The sequence below is a fragment of the Struthio camelus genome, chromosome 2, assembly GCF_040807025.1.
Source record: "Struthio camelus isolate bStrCam1 chromosome 2, bStrCam1.hap1, whole genome shotgun sequence".
Taxonomy (NCBI): domain Eukaryota; kingdom Metazoa; phylum Chordata; class Aves; order Struthioniformes; family Struthionidae; genus Struthio; species Struthio camelus.
The window spans coordinates 57,409,556-57,425,831 of NC_090943.1; the positions used below are offsets into that span (position 1 = coordinate 57,409,556).

Here is a 16,276-nt window from a genome sequence, read left to right on the forward strand (position 1 = left end):
AAGTAATCATATAACCCATTCCTGCATCCTGAAGAAGCTTAACTTTACTTGGGATGTCTCTGACCTAGGCTATTCTAACTTGTTCTTGTAAAAGCTGGAACGAAGAAGATTGCGTGGAAACCTGTTCTTGCAACCCTCACACATGCAAACTTTTTCAGATTATTTTACTTAAACCCTCCTTGCTGAAAATAATGCTATTCTCTTCCAGTCTTACCTTCAGTGAACATGGAGAGCAATTGATGTTCTTTTCTAACTTTTTTATACTGGAAAGCTTATCATGTCCTACCTTAGTCTTCTTTTCTAGACTAAACATACCCAGTTTCTTCCTAGGTCATATTTTTTAAACATCACATCATTCTTTCTATTTTCTGGACTATATCCAGTCTGTTTATCTGTTCCATGCAGTGGGTATCTAAAACTGGAAACAGCATTACCAGTGCGACCTCGTCAGTGCGAAGCAGAAAGGAATAAATTACCTTCCATGTCTTGCATCTGATGCTGCTGTTAATACATGTAGAGAATGAGCTTTGCTTTTTTGGCAACAGGTTCATACTGTTGACTCCTGTTCAGTTTGTTATCTAAAGGATTCCCAGGTGCTTTTGTTCAGAACTGTTGACCAGGCAGTTATTCCAGTTTCCGTATCTGTGTATTTGTACAGTTCTTCTCCTTTGTCAAGGCTGAATATACACCTTTTGATTTGGGGGTGTACTTTGCAGTTGATCAAGATCGTCTGGATAAATCTGTTCGTTTTTTCTGAAGTGCTTGTGACCTTTTCAAGTTGAGTTTCATTAGTGAGGTACAGTCTTTATCAAAAAAGTAGTAAAGACTAAAACCAGGCTCAGGATAGACCTCTTTTGAAGATCTCCAATTTTAATGGCTTAACAGTATGACAGTGAAAAGTTTCGGCTGTTTTTGTGTCCTGCACCAAAGCCTCTTGGGGATTTGGACTTGCTTACTTATAATATGGGAAAGAATGGTCAAAATCTGCGACCACCTATTTCTGCCTAAAGTGTACTGAAGTCATCTAATAGCCTTTCTGAATTTGGAAGGAGTGACTTACCCAAGGTCAGTGAGCTGACTGATGGCTGAGCCAGTAAAACAACCCAGTATTCCTGAGGCAAAGGAAACTTGTGTGCTATTTTGCCTTATAAATACTTTATGTGGACCCGCTTATTGAGATGGATGAAAAAGAATGATTCAAGGCAAGACACTGGTCAGCAAACACAAGAGGGCTAAGCAACAGTACTGACCCAGGGACAAGGCCCATGTACACTAGAAAGCACTGAATGAACACTTTTGGGAAGAGGTAGTTGTTTGAAGGAATCTAAAAGGCAAGCATCTGCTAGAGCTTGTTGAAGTTAGTCCCGTCTGTTGAACTTCCAGAGAAAGAATTGTACTTCAGGCTAGATGTTTTTATTTTAAATATCTGTTAAACCTTAGTTTCTTCCTATGCACTTAGCTATATTTTGTTTTTTAAAAGCCTCCACAGTCATCACCTTTTCTACCACTTCCCAAAGAGAACAGCAAGGGTCTAACATTCAGGTTTTTTAGTGCAGAGCAGATAATCATGGCCAATAGAATGGGCAGGGAATCTCCTGTCCTAATGTAGAAATGGGAAGGAGTCAAAGAGTTTCCCTGCAAGAGGAATTTAGCCTAGGATGTGACACCTCCCCCCCCCCCCCCCCTGCTGGGACAGCACCAGCTGCTGTGAAAAGGGTCAAGGGATAGGGTAGGCTGGGGTGGACATCTCCAAAGCAGTCATTCCATAATCATTATTTTGTAAGTTGTGTACGGCAGAGCGAATTGAATGTTTGATTTCCCATACGTATTTCACTGAGGCCTGTAATTCCATGCTTTTAACTTCCGAATCATGAGGTGAGCCCTACAGTCAAGCCTAGGATGGATCATACTGTGATACTCTCCTGCACACTGAGAACAGAGTGCCACTCCATGGCCGTAAATCTGTTCCTGTTAAAGGCGCACGGTCCTACCCTGTCTGACGTAAAGATAGTACTAGTTGACCCAGAATTGTAGACTTACCTTTCTAAATTCTTGTTGTTTGCTCTACCACATCTCAATGGATATGTGTTCAAAATGCTCTATAACCATGGAACAATTCAGATTTGTCCCTAATGATATTTTCTTTCACACAGACATTCCCTTCATTCCTGTAATTCTTTTATTTTGCACACTGTTTGCAATCAGTTGCACTTGGACTTTTAGTGTATGAATTCTTTGTATTTGAGTCTCATCACTAATTTCTGCAATAAACAAACAACATTTTTGATTTATAGCTGCTGAAGGAAAAAGAGAAAGACCTGCACAAAGAATTCTGGATGAAACGAAAAAGTTATTTTTACTTTGGAAACGAGAAGGGAGAATGAAGTGCAGTGCCAGAATTTCAGATTGCGTTTATTTCCAATGAAGCGAAGCTCCATCTTGCACAAAGTATATTTAAAAGTAAGGTATACTCCTATCTTTCGATAAAGATGTTAGGAAGTTAAAGTGCACTTAACTTTCACATTGTGTTGTCTGATTATCCTAACTGGCCTGTCTTCCAAACTTCTTTGAAAACAGACCTAGTGTTTTTTGTTTTTTTTTTTTTTATTGGACAGATATTTGAAAGACCTGAATAATCCTTTTTAAGGAAATAATTGCAAATGGAAGGTGGAAATCATTACCTCTCGGCAAGTAAAGTGGTACGGATGAATGTCCTCCAAATTTTTTCCAGGGAATGTTCCACCATGGAAGCAAATTTTACTCTTACCGGAACGAGCACCTATTCCCTATAGATTTTAGAGGGCAATTTGTTCCTCATACTTCTTTGTTACTACTTTTTATAAAGGAGTCTATACTGCAGATTTAATAACTGTCCAAATATATGGGTGATGGGATTTACAGTCTCAGTGAAGAGCAACATAAGTCTACTGAATTTCATGTAATTCCTTTTTATGGCATCTAAAGATCCTTCTCTGTTTATATACTGAAGTTAAGATACATAGGAAGCTGCAGTGCACAGTACTAGCTTAAAAATTGGTGTTTATTGTTTTTCTGTTTTGTTGTTCCAAACTAAACTTACTGGAAAAGGGGGGATTGTTTTAGCTTAGTTATTTGTGAACGTGGACCTCATTCTGTTATGCCTTTCTTGTGTGTAAAACAGGTATTATTCTACTGGGGCAGAGCTAAGATCCAATTGAGTATCGGTCTCTGCACCTGATTCAGAGAAAAGTGTGAAAACTGCTGATAAATCTGGCAATTAGTGGTAAAACCAACAATAGAAAACCAGATATGCCTTCTATTTTTTTTCTTTTTTTGGAATTACACTAAGTTATTGTAAACACGATTTTTCTGGCTATTTCTATATGTTAAATATCCAGTTTTATTGTTAACTTTTTCTCCAAACTCATGAAGTGCCTTAATATAACTGTGTACTGTGTAAAAGAGCATTTCTGTATCTCAGTATGGAGCATCCACTCTATTGGTTCTGTCACGTCCCTTATTCTTTATATAATACAAAGAGGATAAGAAGTATAATAAATAAATGATAATTATTATTTCCTGTACTTCTGCCATGTCCCTCCGTATTATTCTGTCCTTCCTAAGGTCTTCAACAGGTATTGAGGGGGGAATCCTGGCCTTCCTCATTCTTCTTGCTCTTTACTAAACCCTGCCCTGATTTGCCAGTATCCTTTGTTATTATTAACCTACTTAGGCAGCAAGACCTTACCATTCTAGATTTTTACAAGCGCAGAACAAGAAAATAATCTCTGATCTCAAGTATATTTTGATATCATGTGGCTCTCCCATATATGCCATATTCCATGGAATTCCAATTCCTATTGATTCATTGATTCATTGAAAAGCCTCATGGTATTCTGTCCATATCTTCCATTCCCTTCCTTTTGAGCTATGCCATTGTCAACTTAGGGCTCCAGTTCAAGAATATATCATTATTTAGGGAAACACACAAATGCTCTCTGTTAAACACAGTGCATCTTTTACCCCCTTGCAAAACGCACTGTCCTTAAACACAGTGCCTCACTGTTTTGCTGAATTTCAACTTAAATTACAATGCGTTGTCCTCAGGGGTAAAACTCGATGGATCGAGCCGTTTATTATGGAATGTCAAATAGCCAAAAAGGGACAGCGAGGGAAACAACATTGTTGCTGGATAACTTAATTTCCCTTAGTATTTGTCAAAGTAGCTATTCTGATTTATGGAAAAAAATTAATAAGATGTTGCATACTTGTTAATTAATTTTGTAATTAAAGTCACAGAAATATGTAATCCTCTAGTTAATGTAGCTTTATCTTTTCAGCTGTTAATTCCTTTACTATACTTAAGATTTTCTTTCTGCAAGAACTTTGTAATTGACAGAATTTAAATGGCCTTATTTTCTCTACTTCAGAAACTGGTAATATTCTCCAAGTTCCCACTGTACCTTGCTAATTAGATACCTCATACAGAGGGCTTGGTCGCCTTGGAAATAAAAAAGGCCTTTACAGTCTGTGAATGATTTAAGTCAGTCTAAAAAATACTGCTTTTACACAATATCAGATTACATGTGCTGTTACATGTATTTGCACAACACTATATTTGTACAATATACCATAGTCTAGCATCACTGCCAAACATGTGAGATCAAATATGGTAAATTACTGTTGTTGTTGAGGTCTGATACACCAGAAGAAAAACACAAGTCTGAAATTACCGAAACTTCATGGGAAAGAGGAAAGGAGTTCCCAGAAATATATTGACAAGCAAATGCTTCTCAGTTATGAAATGAGCTAGCCAGAGCAGATGAATGTTCTTGACCTGAAGAGTGTTTATCAACTGTCTGAATGTCTGCTCAGCAGCTTTTCTCCCTTGAAATTTTTCTTATTCTGAAGAGTTGAGAAGATGAGATTTTGTAGTCATCCTTCTAATAAGGGTTCCAGTTCCCCGAATATGTCTTATCTGAATAATAAACCTGTAAAAGGTAGTGATATTATTAGGAAAGTTTTGTGATATATGTTATCAAGAGGATATAACTCAAGAATTACAGATTTGGATGTAGCTCTCAATGCACAACAGAGGATTTATTTGGGGTATTTTTAGTGGAATTTTTTTCTAGTTAGAAAACTTTCATAGTATCTAAAAGTCCCCTTTTGCAAGTAGAACCAGGAAAGAATTAAATAATAACACAAAGGCAGATGCTTCAAGCTTTTGGTTAATCTTAAAAGAGAAAGCAAAGTTACCTTTGGAATAATTGTAACAATCTCTACTTGATATCTTAAATATCAAATGCTGTTCCCAGCTGAGCAATATAATAGTTCTAATACAAATAATGCATAAAATTTTGCTTTCCTCTTTCAACTGCTTGGTAGTAATTATTAGGTAATGTAAGTCCTGATTAATGCAAGTGGGAGTTTTAAGGACACAATAGCCACAGCTGGGAAAAGTGAGTCAACAGGTTAAAGTCCTGGACACATAAAACCCCATATGCCTTTGCAGGAAAGGAAAGTCTATTTTACAAGAACCTATTGTTCCATTGCTTTTTGGGGCAGCGATTGTGTTTTTGTTCTTTGTTAATACAACGCTTAGCACAAGTGGTTCTTGATCCTGGATTAGGGACTCTTTAGTGTTATAGCAATCAAAAGAGTAAATAACCAGAATGGAATTTTAAGGCTCTAGTACTGTAAGTTACTGGTCCAAAGCCACAGAGTGAAATGATGCAGAGCAGACTTAGAACACAAGGGATTTCTTTTACCCAGTCTTAGCCTCAGACCATTATTCTGTTTCTCTCTAGCAAATGACCTTGTCTGGTATGCTTCGATATATCATGCAAGTTTTGGCATGATACGGCCAGCACCTCTGCTCCTCTGAGTCACTACAAAGGCAATTAGACAACAAGCAACTCCGTCTTTTAAGTCTGACAATACAAGGAAGCCGACAGAAGTGCAGAAGTAAATGCTGAGAGAGTGATGCTGATGTTTTAGGTGACATACTGGCTAGCGCACTTCAAAACTGACGATTAGCAAGTGCCTCAGCTTGGGATACTTTTCAGCAGGACTCAGTGCAGAGGTATCTTAAACAGATTTGGTAGCATGGGCTGGAGTTCAATGACTTACGTCCTGACAAATATTAAAAATTACAAATTGCACTCATAACACGTAGAACAATAATCCATTAAAAAGACAAGTCTTTAGAGAAGTTTATCAGCTTCATTCATTGTGGGGAGTTCAGTAGTGTGCCTCTGTGTTACCCCGGCTGTCTTCTGGAGGGCACCTCTGTCTAACAGTCTCCTTGAATGTCAGGAGGAACCTCAACGGTAGGATGGTATTTGGATGCCCACCTACTCCTTGCAGCGTTTCCTCACTGTAAATGATTTGACTCGTGAGTGTGTGGGTATGGTATTCTGCCCCAGCATTGAATTCCTTAGGTCAGGAGTACAGAAGAGAGAACGCAGCCTGTATCCCACCTGTCTGACATAATTACTTCCAGTAAAGTCAAATGGAATTATTTGCGCAGGATAAGATCCAGTGTTGAAAAATTCTTTATAAAGTATAGAAGCAAAAAACATGTGTGTGTCTTTATGTGTTGGAATTTATCCATTTTCAGACACAGACAAAAGGAGTATTAAGGAACCATGAGAAAGTCTCTCTAAGGGCATAGCGATAAGCATTTGCAGGGTAGCATAGGAGAAGATGGAATAGGGTAGGAAAGGAAGGGAGATAATCTCAGTCAGGCAAATAGGGTAAGTCATCCAAGTAATGTCTCCAGATCTGTTTGAAGGTGCCTTGGGAAGGGCTTGGGGCTTTCTCAAAGTTGCAGTTTAAGGAATTAAATTATTAAAAAATAATATTAGGGGTGGGCAAAGGCTAAAAAATATGCTGCATTTGAAAAAACAAACTAATTAAAAATCATTTCCTTTTCTGTTTCTTTACCAAGGCCTATTTTCAGGACTCTGTGCTTCCCCTCAAGCAGCCAATGAAATTTCAGGCACCTAAAGCAAACAGAGGCAGTATACTTAGGACTTGGCTGGTTAAAAAAAAAAAAAAAGAGGAAATGATTTTTAAATATTTTGTTTTAAAATATGCTCGATTGTCATTTTTATATCCATACACATTCTGTTATTAATTTTGGCTGGTAAATAGTTCTCTTTATAAAACAACAACTTAACCACTCACCTTTTATATGCAGTGAAACTCAGATCCCGTGTAGTCTTCTGTCTGTGTGATTGCTATTTCCAGGACACATACAGGAACAATTCTGTTTCACATTTAGATATGAGGTACAGGTGAACTGAATAATGACAATATAAATCATATTCACTTTCTTACCCAGTATTGTCACGCATACTGAGTAGAGCCACACTCTGCAAGTGTCCCTGTTGATACAACTGCATGTATTCTGTTCTCTGTAGCTTTTGTCTTGTGTGGTGTCACCATAGCTGCTAAGTTTGCTCCAGTGGTGCATCACATTGTATGATTGGTATATATTTAACATCTGTTCTTTGTACCTCTCACCTGGAGCAAAAATGGAGGTGTTGGAACGTTTTGTTTTGTAGAACATTTGCTAGTGAGATGTTTGGTAATGGCTGGATTTGTTTGGATTCTTTTAGTTCTTGTTTTCATTGTTACTGTTGTATAACGCAAGCATTGCTACTTGCATTGAAGAGTGCAAAGTCGAGAAAGTAGGCTTTTCTGGATTCTGGCCCAACTTCTGCAAGTATACAAGTCAACTATTTAAGACACAGTGCCTACTCATGTGCTGCAAGTTAAATATATGGATTTGTCAGATTGAAGTCTGAACTACTGTTTCACTTAATATTAAAATTGGCACACATCTCATGCAGTGATGTCAATACATGGGTTACAAAACTTAGAACAAAAGATACTTATTCCATGAAATAATTTATAAAGGAAAGGATAAGGAAAAAGAAAATATGAAAAAGTGATTGTTAGAAATACGAATAGAATTTCTGAAGGCAATGAGTTTTAAGGAAGGGTTTAAAGGGAAAAAAGAGAAATGAAATGGTACGAGATGCATGGCCAAGCTTATCTCGTGTCAGCTTCCTTGTCTGCTTATGTTCTTAGTCACCTTTCAGTTTGGCTAATGCTATTTAACCTACCTACATTTCCACGTGCAGCTAGATAAATAATTCTTCATTTTCTCTCAAGAAATGATGGAAATGTTGCTTGGCTTCTTTTAACCACGGTTATATACTTCTCATAGCAGGACCTTTAAATGACTTTGTGTCAATGGCGGGTGAAGTGATTCCTATCTAACATGGCTGCATAATGCAGCAGTTAGTTAGATTTGTGAATTGTTTTGGTGTCAACCCTATGTTATGTAAACTTTACACACCCCCAAAAAAGATGTCAAAAGAATAGGAGACCTGGGAAGAGAAACATTCAAGAGTTGGGAAATACCAGAATGAAGGTGCCTTTTGCTTTTGTGCGTAATCTCTTTAATTGCATGAATTGCACACTATTTTCTTCCAAATTCCTGTCCTGGTCAAGGCACAGGATGGCTACTGCTTTGGGCTGGCAGCAGGGTTGTGAAGTGGAGGAAGCTGTTGTCTGAAGGACACCCACACCCTTTTTTTGCAGGAAATGGAGGCACCGTCATGAATGAGGCAGGGAATACAAACAGAAAGAGATGATGTTATAGATCAGAAAGTTGAATGCTGCTCCAGGGAATTAAATCTATCCTTCCTTGTCTCTATATCACTACATGGTAGTAGACTGTAACCAAATACTTGAGCTGAGATATTGATAGGAAGCCTCTTGAGTGCACAGTTTTGAGGGGTTTACAGTGCACCACCTGGCCGCTCTTCACAGAAGTTGCAGAGCACTCAGGAGCGTGCTTTGAATTGTGCTTTGAACAACTCATCACGTGATAGGTAATGCTATGTATCCCGGAAAAGTCAGGTTTCAGGTGTTTATGGGTGCATATTCAAAATGAGATGACACTTCTGATGATAATTTTTATTGACGTTTCAGTGTGTTTCTGTTCCCTAGTTATAAGGTGAGGTTCATTTGGCCTCCTTTTTGTAGGTGCAAAAGCAAAGTCACAGTATTTGTGATATACCCAGCTTCCATAACTAGGAATTAGGTGGAAATACACATGAAGAGATTTATCATTTCTCCTCAGAGTAGGATTTGATTACTTGATAAGAAGTGAAACCTACACTGCATACAGAAGATGATTTTAAAATCCGTATTCGCTAACAATTCTGTTGCCATCATCTTGTGGCCCCTCAGACTCACTGATCCCAACACCTTTCCTTATCTCTTCCTTGCTTTTTTGCTCCTCTGCTTTCACTAATCCCTTGGGCACAGTGGTTTCCAGAGGGAAAACTCGCCAATACTGAGCCTTCCATTTCTGTGTTTGGGATCACGTATTCCCCTCTTCACCTGTTATGTCCCCCTGAGCTACTTGGGTTTCTGTAGGGGAACATCTGGAAGGGTGGCAAATTCTACATCTAGCTGGCACAGAGAAAGGCTCTACCACTTTCATGGAGAAGATAATGTATTCAGCCTATGCAAACAGATTTTTTAAAAGGCTTATAACTTAGCCAAATCGGGGCAACTTTTAATAAAAACTTTTCCCCTGCCAAATTTCAAGGCCTTTCTCCAAACCATGGAGGCACTAAAACTTTTTAATGAAACAGTTATTAAAAAACAAAACAAAACTGGGAATAATAACATGTTTTTCTCTCAGTTGTTCTCAGAAAAGTTGTCCTGTTGTTCTCAGAAATGGCTGAACCAGGTTCAGCCTGATCTATTTATTTTGGAAAGTGTCAGCTGAGACAAACTTTCAGCATGGGAAGTTTCAGCCCAACTGGTTAGCCTTTCTCAAAGTTTGGCAAAGCTATAAGCAAGTGAAAACGCTCTTATAGTGAGGAGTCAATGGCAAGCTTACCTATGAGCAGTGCTTCTTTTTTTTTTTGTTTTGTAGAAAAAGATTATAAATATTAACTGCTTGTTTTTAATGTTTCAGATTCTTTGAGTATATATTGCTCTATAAAGATGCAGTGATGTTTCAGATTGAACAAGTTACAAAGCTTTGCTCAAAGATTCCTCTGACCGAGCCATGGGATCCATACGATATCCCCGCCAACTCAACTTATGAAGATCAGTACTACATCGGGGGACCTGGAGATGAAATTATGGTACAGGAATGGTCTGACAGAAAACCAGCCAGGAAATGTATGTGCATGCTTTTATTTCATCTTAGTAATAGTAATCATTGTCTCTACTACCGAGGGACAAATAAAATTGTTCATGTTTCTCTCCAGACTTTTATATTTCCATAAAGTTTGCTGGAAGACATAATAAATATAATAAGTAGAAAACAGCATATCATTTTATTATCAATGCATTTTATTAAGAAAATGTGTCATATCTCAGCAGGATCATGTATATCCAAGGGACTTATCCGTATTCTACTCTGTATCATACAGATTTTGGCATAGAACACCATCATTTTGCATCTGAATCCGGTAGCCTGAATCTAAAATTCGTCTAGAGAAAAATCAGTGCTATAACTAGTGGCACACTCAACACACGGACACAGCTAGCATGCATCATATTAAAAGGCATTATAGCAACAAAGCGGGCATCAGTGTTTGTCTACACACTGTTATCAAATGTTATCACAAAATACATCCAATATGCTGTTTTGCAGCAGTGGGCATCCTCAGTTTTGTTATCCGCAGTGCTAGTAAGAAACATCTTTTCTCAAAGCTTACTTCTGCACTTGGCAGCTGAACATCTGCATCGTAAAAGAAAGTAGGCTGAATATTCCAAGGTACAGTTAGGTTTTAGATGCATAGCAATTTATTAGCATGTTGGCTTCAATTTTGTCTATGGTTTAGTGATGACCCAGACAACTATAAAAATAATTTTTAAAATCCCATTAAATTTATGGCATTATTCAGCTAATGCAGTACTTATGGTTATAGACACCTAATGTATGGGCTGGTTATGAACCTGGGTATTTAGCCAGGGTGAAAAATATTTCTTTCGTGAATAAAAGTAGAAAGAAAATGAAGGATAAAATCATTAGAGCTCTGTAACTAGGGCGATATTTCCTCTGGTATTCTGCAAGAGACAAATTATCCCTCACTCCAAGAATCTTGTTTTTCGGATCCAATATTTTTGGAACTTTTATGGAACTTAATATCCAGATACCTTCAGTTAATGATGTGTGATTTTTATCCTGTAGTATTTTGTATTTCCGGTATTTTTTTGTATGAACATTCTGAAAAATAATATCTGAAACTTGCCTACCCATTCACCTTTCAGCTAGTATTGATTTGGATTCTAGAAATTATGATTCTGTTAGTATTATGAAGGTTTCAGTGGAGATACAGAATACCTTGGTATCATTACATTTTGCCTATAGGGTGTACTGGAGAGGTATGTTTAAATATTGCCCAGCTTTTAAGGCCTTCTGTAAATACTGTACGTGCATTTCACGTCACAGCTTGCCTACTTCCGATAAGGTGGTTATGGTACAGCATATGACGCAGTACTCGAATGACAGAAAATAAGTATGCTTGATTGCTGCTTGGATGAGAGAAAATAAGCCTCAGAGGGACTGGGAAATTTTCAAACAGGAGTCACTGAAAGGAACGGATCTGTGATCACAGCAGGTAGTTCTGTATTCTAACCTAATGAGAGTTTCCGCTGTCAGGAGATCTGAAATACTTGAAACAATGAGATGAAGTGGTGTATAATGAAAGGGTTAAAGAAAGATCACTGAAGAGGTACATGGCAGGAATAACAGAAGTTAAAAGTGAAGTTTTGAAAGTGAAGGATGGGCAAGGGAAACCACTCAATGGTACCGACTGCAGAAATAGAACAGTGGTGAAAGCAAGGGTGATGGCAGAGGATGAGAGGGAAGAGAGAGAGAAAACCTTTGCGTTAAGTATGTTGCGGAGTTAAACTGGAGTTAAAGAAAAGGGGCAGAACTGCTATATCTCATACATGGAGGAGTTCAGCATTGAGTGGAGTCTTGAAATAATTAATGGATCAGTAGAAATATTTGAGGGGAATTGGAATTTCGAGAAAGAACATGATAGTGATAATATGTATAGGTGGCAGCAAACAGGAGGAATGAGTTAAGATAAGAAGTAGAGGCACTGGAGTTGTATTCGGGAATGTTTCTCCTTTTCCAAGAAAAACACTATTTGAGACAGTAACCTGGAAAAATGATGAAAAAATGTCATGTTTATTTGAATTGAGGATTTGGTAAGTATCATGAGTGTAAGAGTGGTAATTAAGGTCTCAGACGACTGAAAGCTGTGAGGGCAAAATATTATGGATGTCTACAGGGTAGAGTTGTGGTGCAGAGGAGCCCCCACTACAGCAGAGGACAAGCACTTTATCCAGTAGGTGAGTGCAGAACTGTGCACAGGAAGGAATCAGATGTCCTACGTTAGTTGTGGAGACTGAGCGTTTTAGAGTGTCAAAGACCGTCGAGGCCCAACAATGTCAAGTAGATCAAAATTTTTCAGCAACCACCCCTTTCAACTTGTCAAGAGCAGAGAGTACGGTGAAATGTCCACGTGTTACCTAAGCTGAAGGCACAAAAATTTGCTTTCTGCGAAAACAACTCCCTGAGCATTACCTTGGTTTACTACTGAAGTGAATGAATGCTGACATGAAAGGTGAGAGAAGTCAGATTTGTGTGGAACATAACTAAATTTGGGACTAGGCATAAGTGAAGTTCCTTCAAAACAGGTACATTTGAAAGGTGACATACTAATGCCGTGGTAGTGTCATGATTCTAAACATGCATGACACCAAGAGGTTCAGGTTTAAGATGCTCATGGTGTCCATTTGTGGCCTTGGTGTTGCCATGCATCCTCTAATAGGGAAAGCTTTCCTGGTAAGCAGACTGCATAGGAACATGAAGCTAGTTAACTAAAAAAATCAAAAAAACAACCTATTTTATTGTGAGTGCCATGGGATTTTCCACAATTTCTCCAGGGTCTTATCTTAAATTGCTTTTGTTTCGATTCTCCGCTAAGGCTTTGAGAAAGACAAAGCTCTTTAGAAATATGGGAAGTCCCAACCTATAGGCTTTGCCTGAGGATGGGGGAACGGGAAGACCATTGTCTCGACACTCTGTTGTGACACAGTCATGCTTGTCATCTAAAACAGTCACGTTTCTGCTTTATTACAGTGGAATCCTGGGTCGGTGTTTACACAGTCAAAGACTGTTACCCTGTGCAGGAGACCTACATGAGGAACTACAGTGTGACAACCTCCACTCGCTTTTTTGATCTACAGCTAGGTATTGCCGACCCCTCTGTGTTTACCCCACCTAGCACCTGCCAGACAGCCCAGCTGAGAAGGATGAAAGATGAATGCTGATTATGGACACTGGCTGCCCCAGGCAAATAAATAATAACTAGGAGGATGTTCATTAATAGTCAACTGCTGACATCTAGCCTGATTTTTCAAGCTGATTGTTGCACTTTTGGGAATTGTAAGTTTTCCCGTGAAGGAGAACATAAAACATTTAACTGAGTAAGATGCGTAACAGAAAGGATCTTTTTCATCACATTAGTCTGTTCAGTGATGTACTTGCAGTATTATATAGTTACTGTGAAGATAATATTTATAGATATTATTTGTGTTAGCTATGGGAGATTTTCTTTTTGTAAATACTTCATTATTTATTTTTTCACGAATGCAAAACATAAGGAGCCTGTTAGGGTGGTAATATGATGAAGGAAAAACTAGATTTTGTTGTTGTCATTACTTCTGGAGAGAAGAGCATGCTTTAGTTGATTTGTTTCTTTCTGCTAAGAAATGGGAGTAACTATTCATGTAACGCTAGCTGACATGCAAAAATACATTTTTTTCTCTGAGGAGAACAGTATGAAAGGAAGGGAAGGAGGGAGAAAAACACCCCCAAAAAGTAAGCCAAAGTTTATTGCACTTTTGGTGAAGTATTCCAGCAGAGTTGATGAGACATTTTTTTCGATTTTACTTTAGCACTCACTTTTCAAGGCAATACTAGGTTTAACCTATGCAAAGAGATTAAGAGGTACTGCACTCTTAAGTTGCTTTAATATTTTGCATCTGTTTTCAGAAGTCGTTCCTTTTTCAAAGGGTATGAAACACCTTTATAATTCCAGGTAGAAGTAAAAATCATCTGTTCTTGGTACCTCATTAATAAAGGCTGATTCATCATTTAGACAGTGCCTTGCAATGCAGGTGGTGTGAAAGACAACTGTGTGAGGGGCAGGAGCGCCGTGGGAGGAGGAAACAGTGGGAAAAAGGTGTTTTGGATGCCTTCTGTATGACTGCAAGGCACTACAGTCTAAGCAGAAAGGACAATCGTGCTTTCTTTTGCATCCACTCCATTGATGCCTGCTATGTTTGCAGTTCAGTCAGCATTTCAAACCTTATTTTCTCCACCTCCTTTTCTGGTGGGCGGTATGAATGTTTCCTTAAAGGAACTAAACAAATAACCAAACAAGAAAAAATGCACATCTTTGCTTTAGAAAATTCAAACCAAATCTGCATGCACCTTCAGGCCCTTGAGAGTGTGTAGAGTGGTGACAGATTTTGCACTTTAACGAAATCAAATTAATTGACTTATTTTGTTAGTCTATGCATGCACTTAATCTGTTATTTACAAATATGTTCAGAGACTGATTCTTATCCTTTTACACGTGTTGGGTAGTAGTTTGCTCCAGAAGTTGTTTGGCTGAAAACAGTGTAACATGGGGGAGTTCGATGTGTTTTTTTCTGGGCACATCTGCCTAGTTCTGTTGCTTCCCCAGTGACTGTTGGGCTCTTCACCACAGATAGATTTCTTTTCTAGGACAACTTATAGTGAAGAGAAATGATCCAATTTGACAGTGATAGGAAGTCTTACATAAATAGGATGCATAATTTACTGCCCAATAGTACCATATCTAACAAAAACCAAAGGCTTGCACCATCTCTGGAAGACAGTGAAGCTGGGCAGGCTTTTCATGGTCTGTATCGTCATAGCTTTTTGTACTTAACCAAGTGGTACAGTGGGTGTTTTCCTTTCACGGTTGTAGGCAGAATGGCATTTTAGTTGGCCTCATGCTTAATGAAAGCCTATACACATACCTGCTGAAATTTAAGTAATTAATTAAAAATATTCTATCAGACATGACGATTTCACTGAAATGTGCTAGTGGAAAAATAGATTGGGTTTCTTTGAATTTAGAATGCATTTAGTCTGTACTCGTCTTCTGTACCTAAATGCTAGCTGCATATTGTTCTCATTAGGGCAATGATTAACATGCATTTCTTAATATCTGTTTCTTGTTGAAATCTGGAAAATATAATAAATCTGGCTAGCAAACATGGAGCTATGGTACCATATCGTTTGGGATGACTTTGTTGTGGTAGAGCAGATAGCTGTATAATCAGAGTGCATGTATTATCTTTTGCTGACAGTGATATAATTTCTAGCAATAACATTAAATGTTCCTTTTAATATGATCTCGCAAGAGTCTGTAACACAAAAGTGCTTTAAAAATATTGCAGTGACATCCAGGGCAATTTTATATGGCTAAATATATACCTTTAAAACAATGCTGTTGTCTTTGTATTTATATTCTGCAAATTCAATGGAGTTGTCAAAGAAAGGGCAAACAACAAACTTTTTAGTACTTTTTTCATTGCTTAAATTAGCCATGAACCAAATACGAACCAGAAAAAGCATATGCCTTGTTTGTTATCTTTTGCTGTAGTTTGTTATCGTGTACCGCAAAAGACATTTTGGCTTTATGCTGCTATACCAGGAACTCAAGAAGAATAAGCATAAAAGGACTTTAAAATAGGCATAAATTGTGCTGTCATGGTAAAGTAAAAAGGAGGCTTTCACATGTCTGATGCTCTGGGGAATTTATCACAATTATCTGGGTGGGAAATTAATCATAAATTGTGTCTTGATACAAGATACATTATATTCTACTAGGTTAACAGTGAAAGAACCTCAGAGTTGGATACCCTGTGAGACAAAGCTGTTTTTGTGAGATTTCCAGTGCTTCCTGGTTTTAGCTGGGCCAGAAATAGTGCAAACAGACTTTCCTGCCATATTTTTGTATTTCTGCTTGGAGGCTTAGCTGAAAGCAGGATGTGTAGAAACACAACATTGTTTTATTTAAAGTTAACCAAACATTCCTGAACCTCAAAACAGGTTTAGTTTGAGTTTGGGGAGGAGATCGGGACACTTGGGTCAGTTCCTATTTTAACAGTTTGCTTAACTGTAGTATTAGGGCCAGAT

The 16,276-nt window shown here is 38.1% G+C and overlaps 1 protein-coding gene across 1 annotated transcript in view; it reads left to right on the plus strand.

Moving 5' to 3' along the window:
* The window catches only part of EPDR1 (ependymin related 1), a 35,111-nt gene extending 19,529 nt beyond the window's left edge, over positions 1–15,582 (plus strand). The window contains exons 2-3 of the mRNA XM_068935916.1: positions 9,989–10,197; positions 13,181–15,582. Of these exons, the coding sequence (XP_068792017.1) occupies positions 9,989–10,197; positions 13,181–13,371 (400 nt within the window). The 3' untranslated portion in view covers positions 13,372–15,582. The remainder of the gene's footprint in view (positions 1–9,988; positions 10,198–13,180) is intronic.
* Positions 15,583–16,276: the final 694 nt, after the last annotated feature.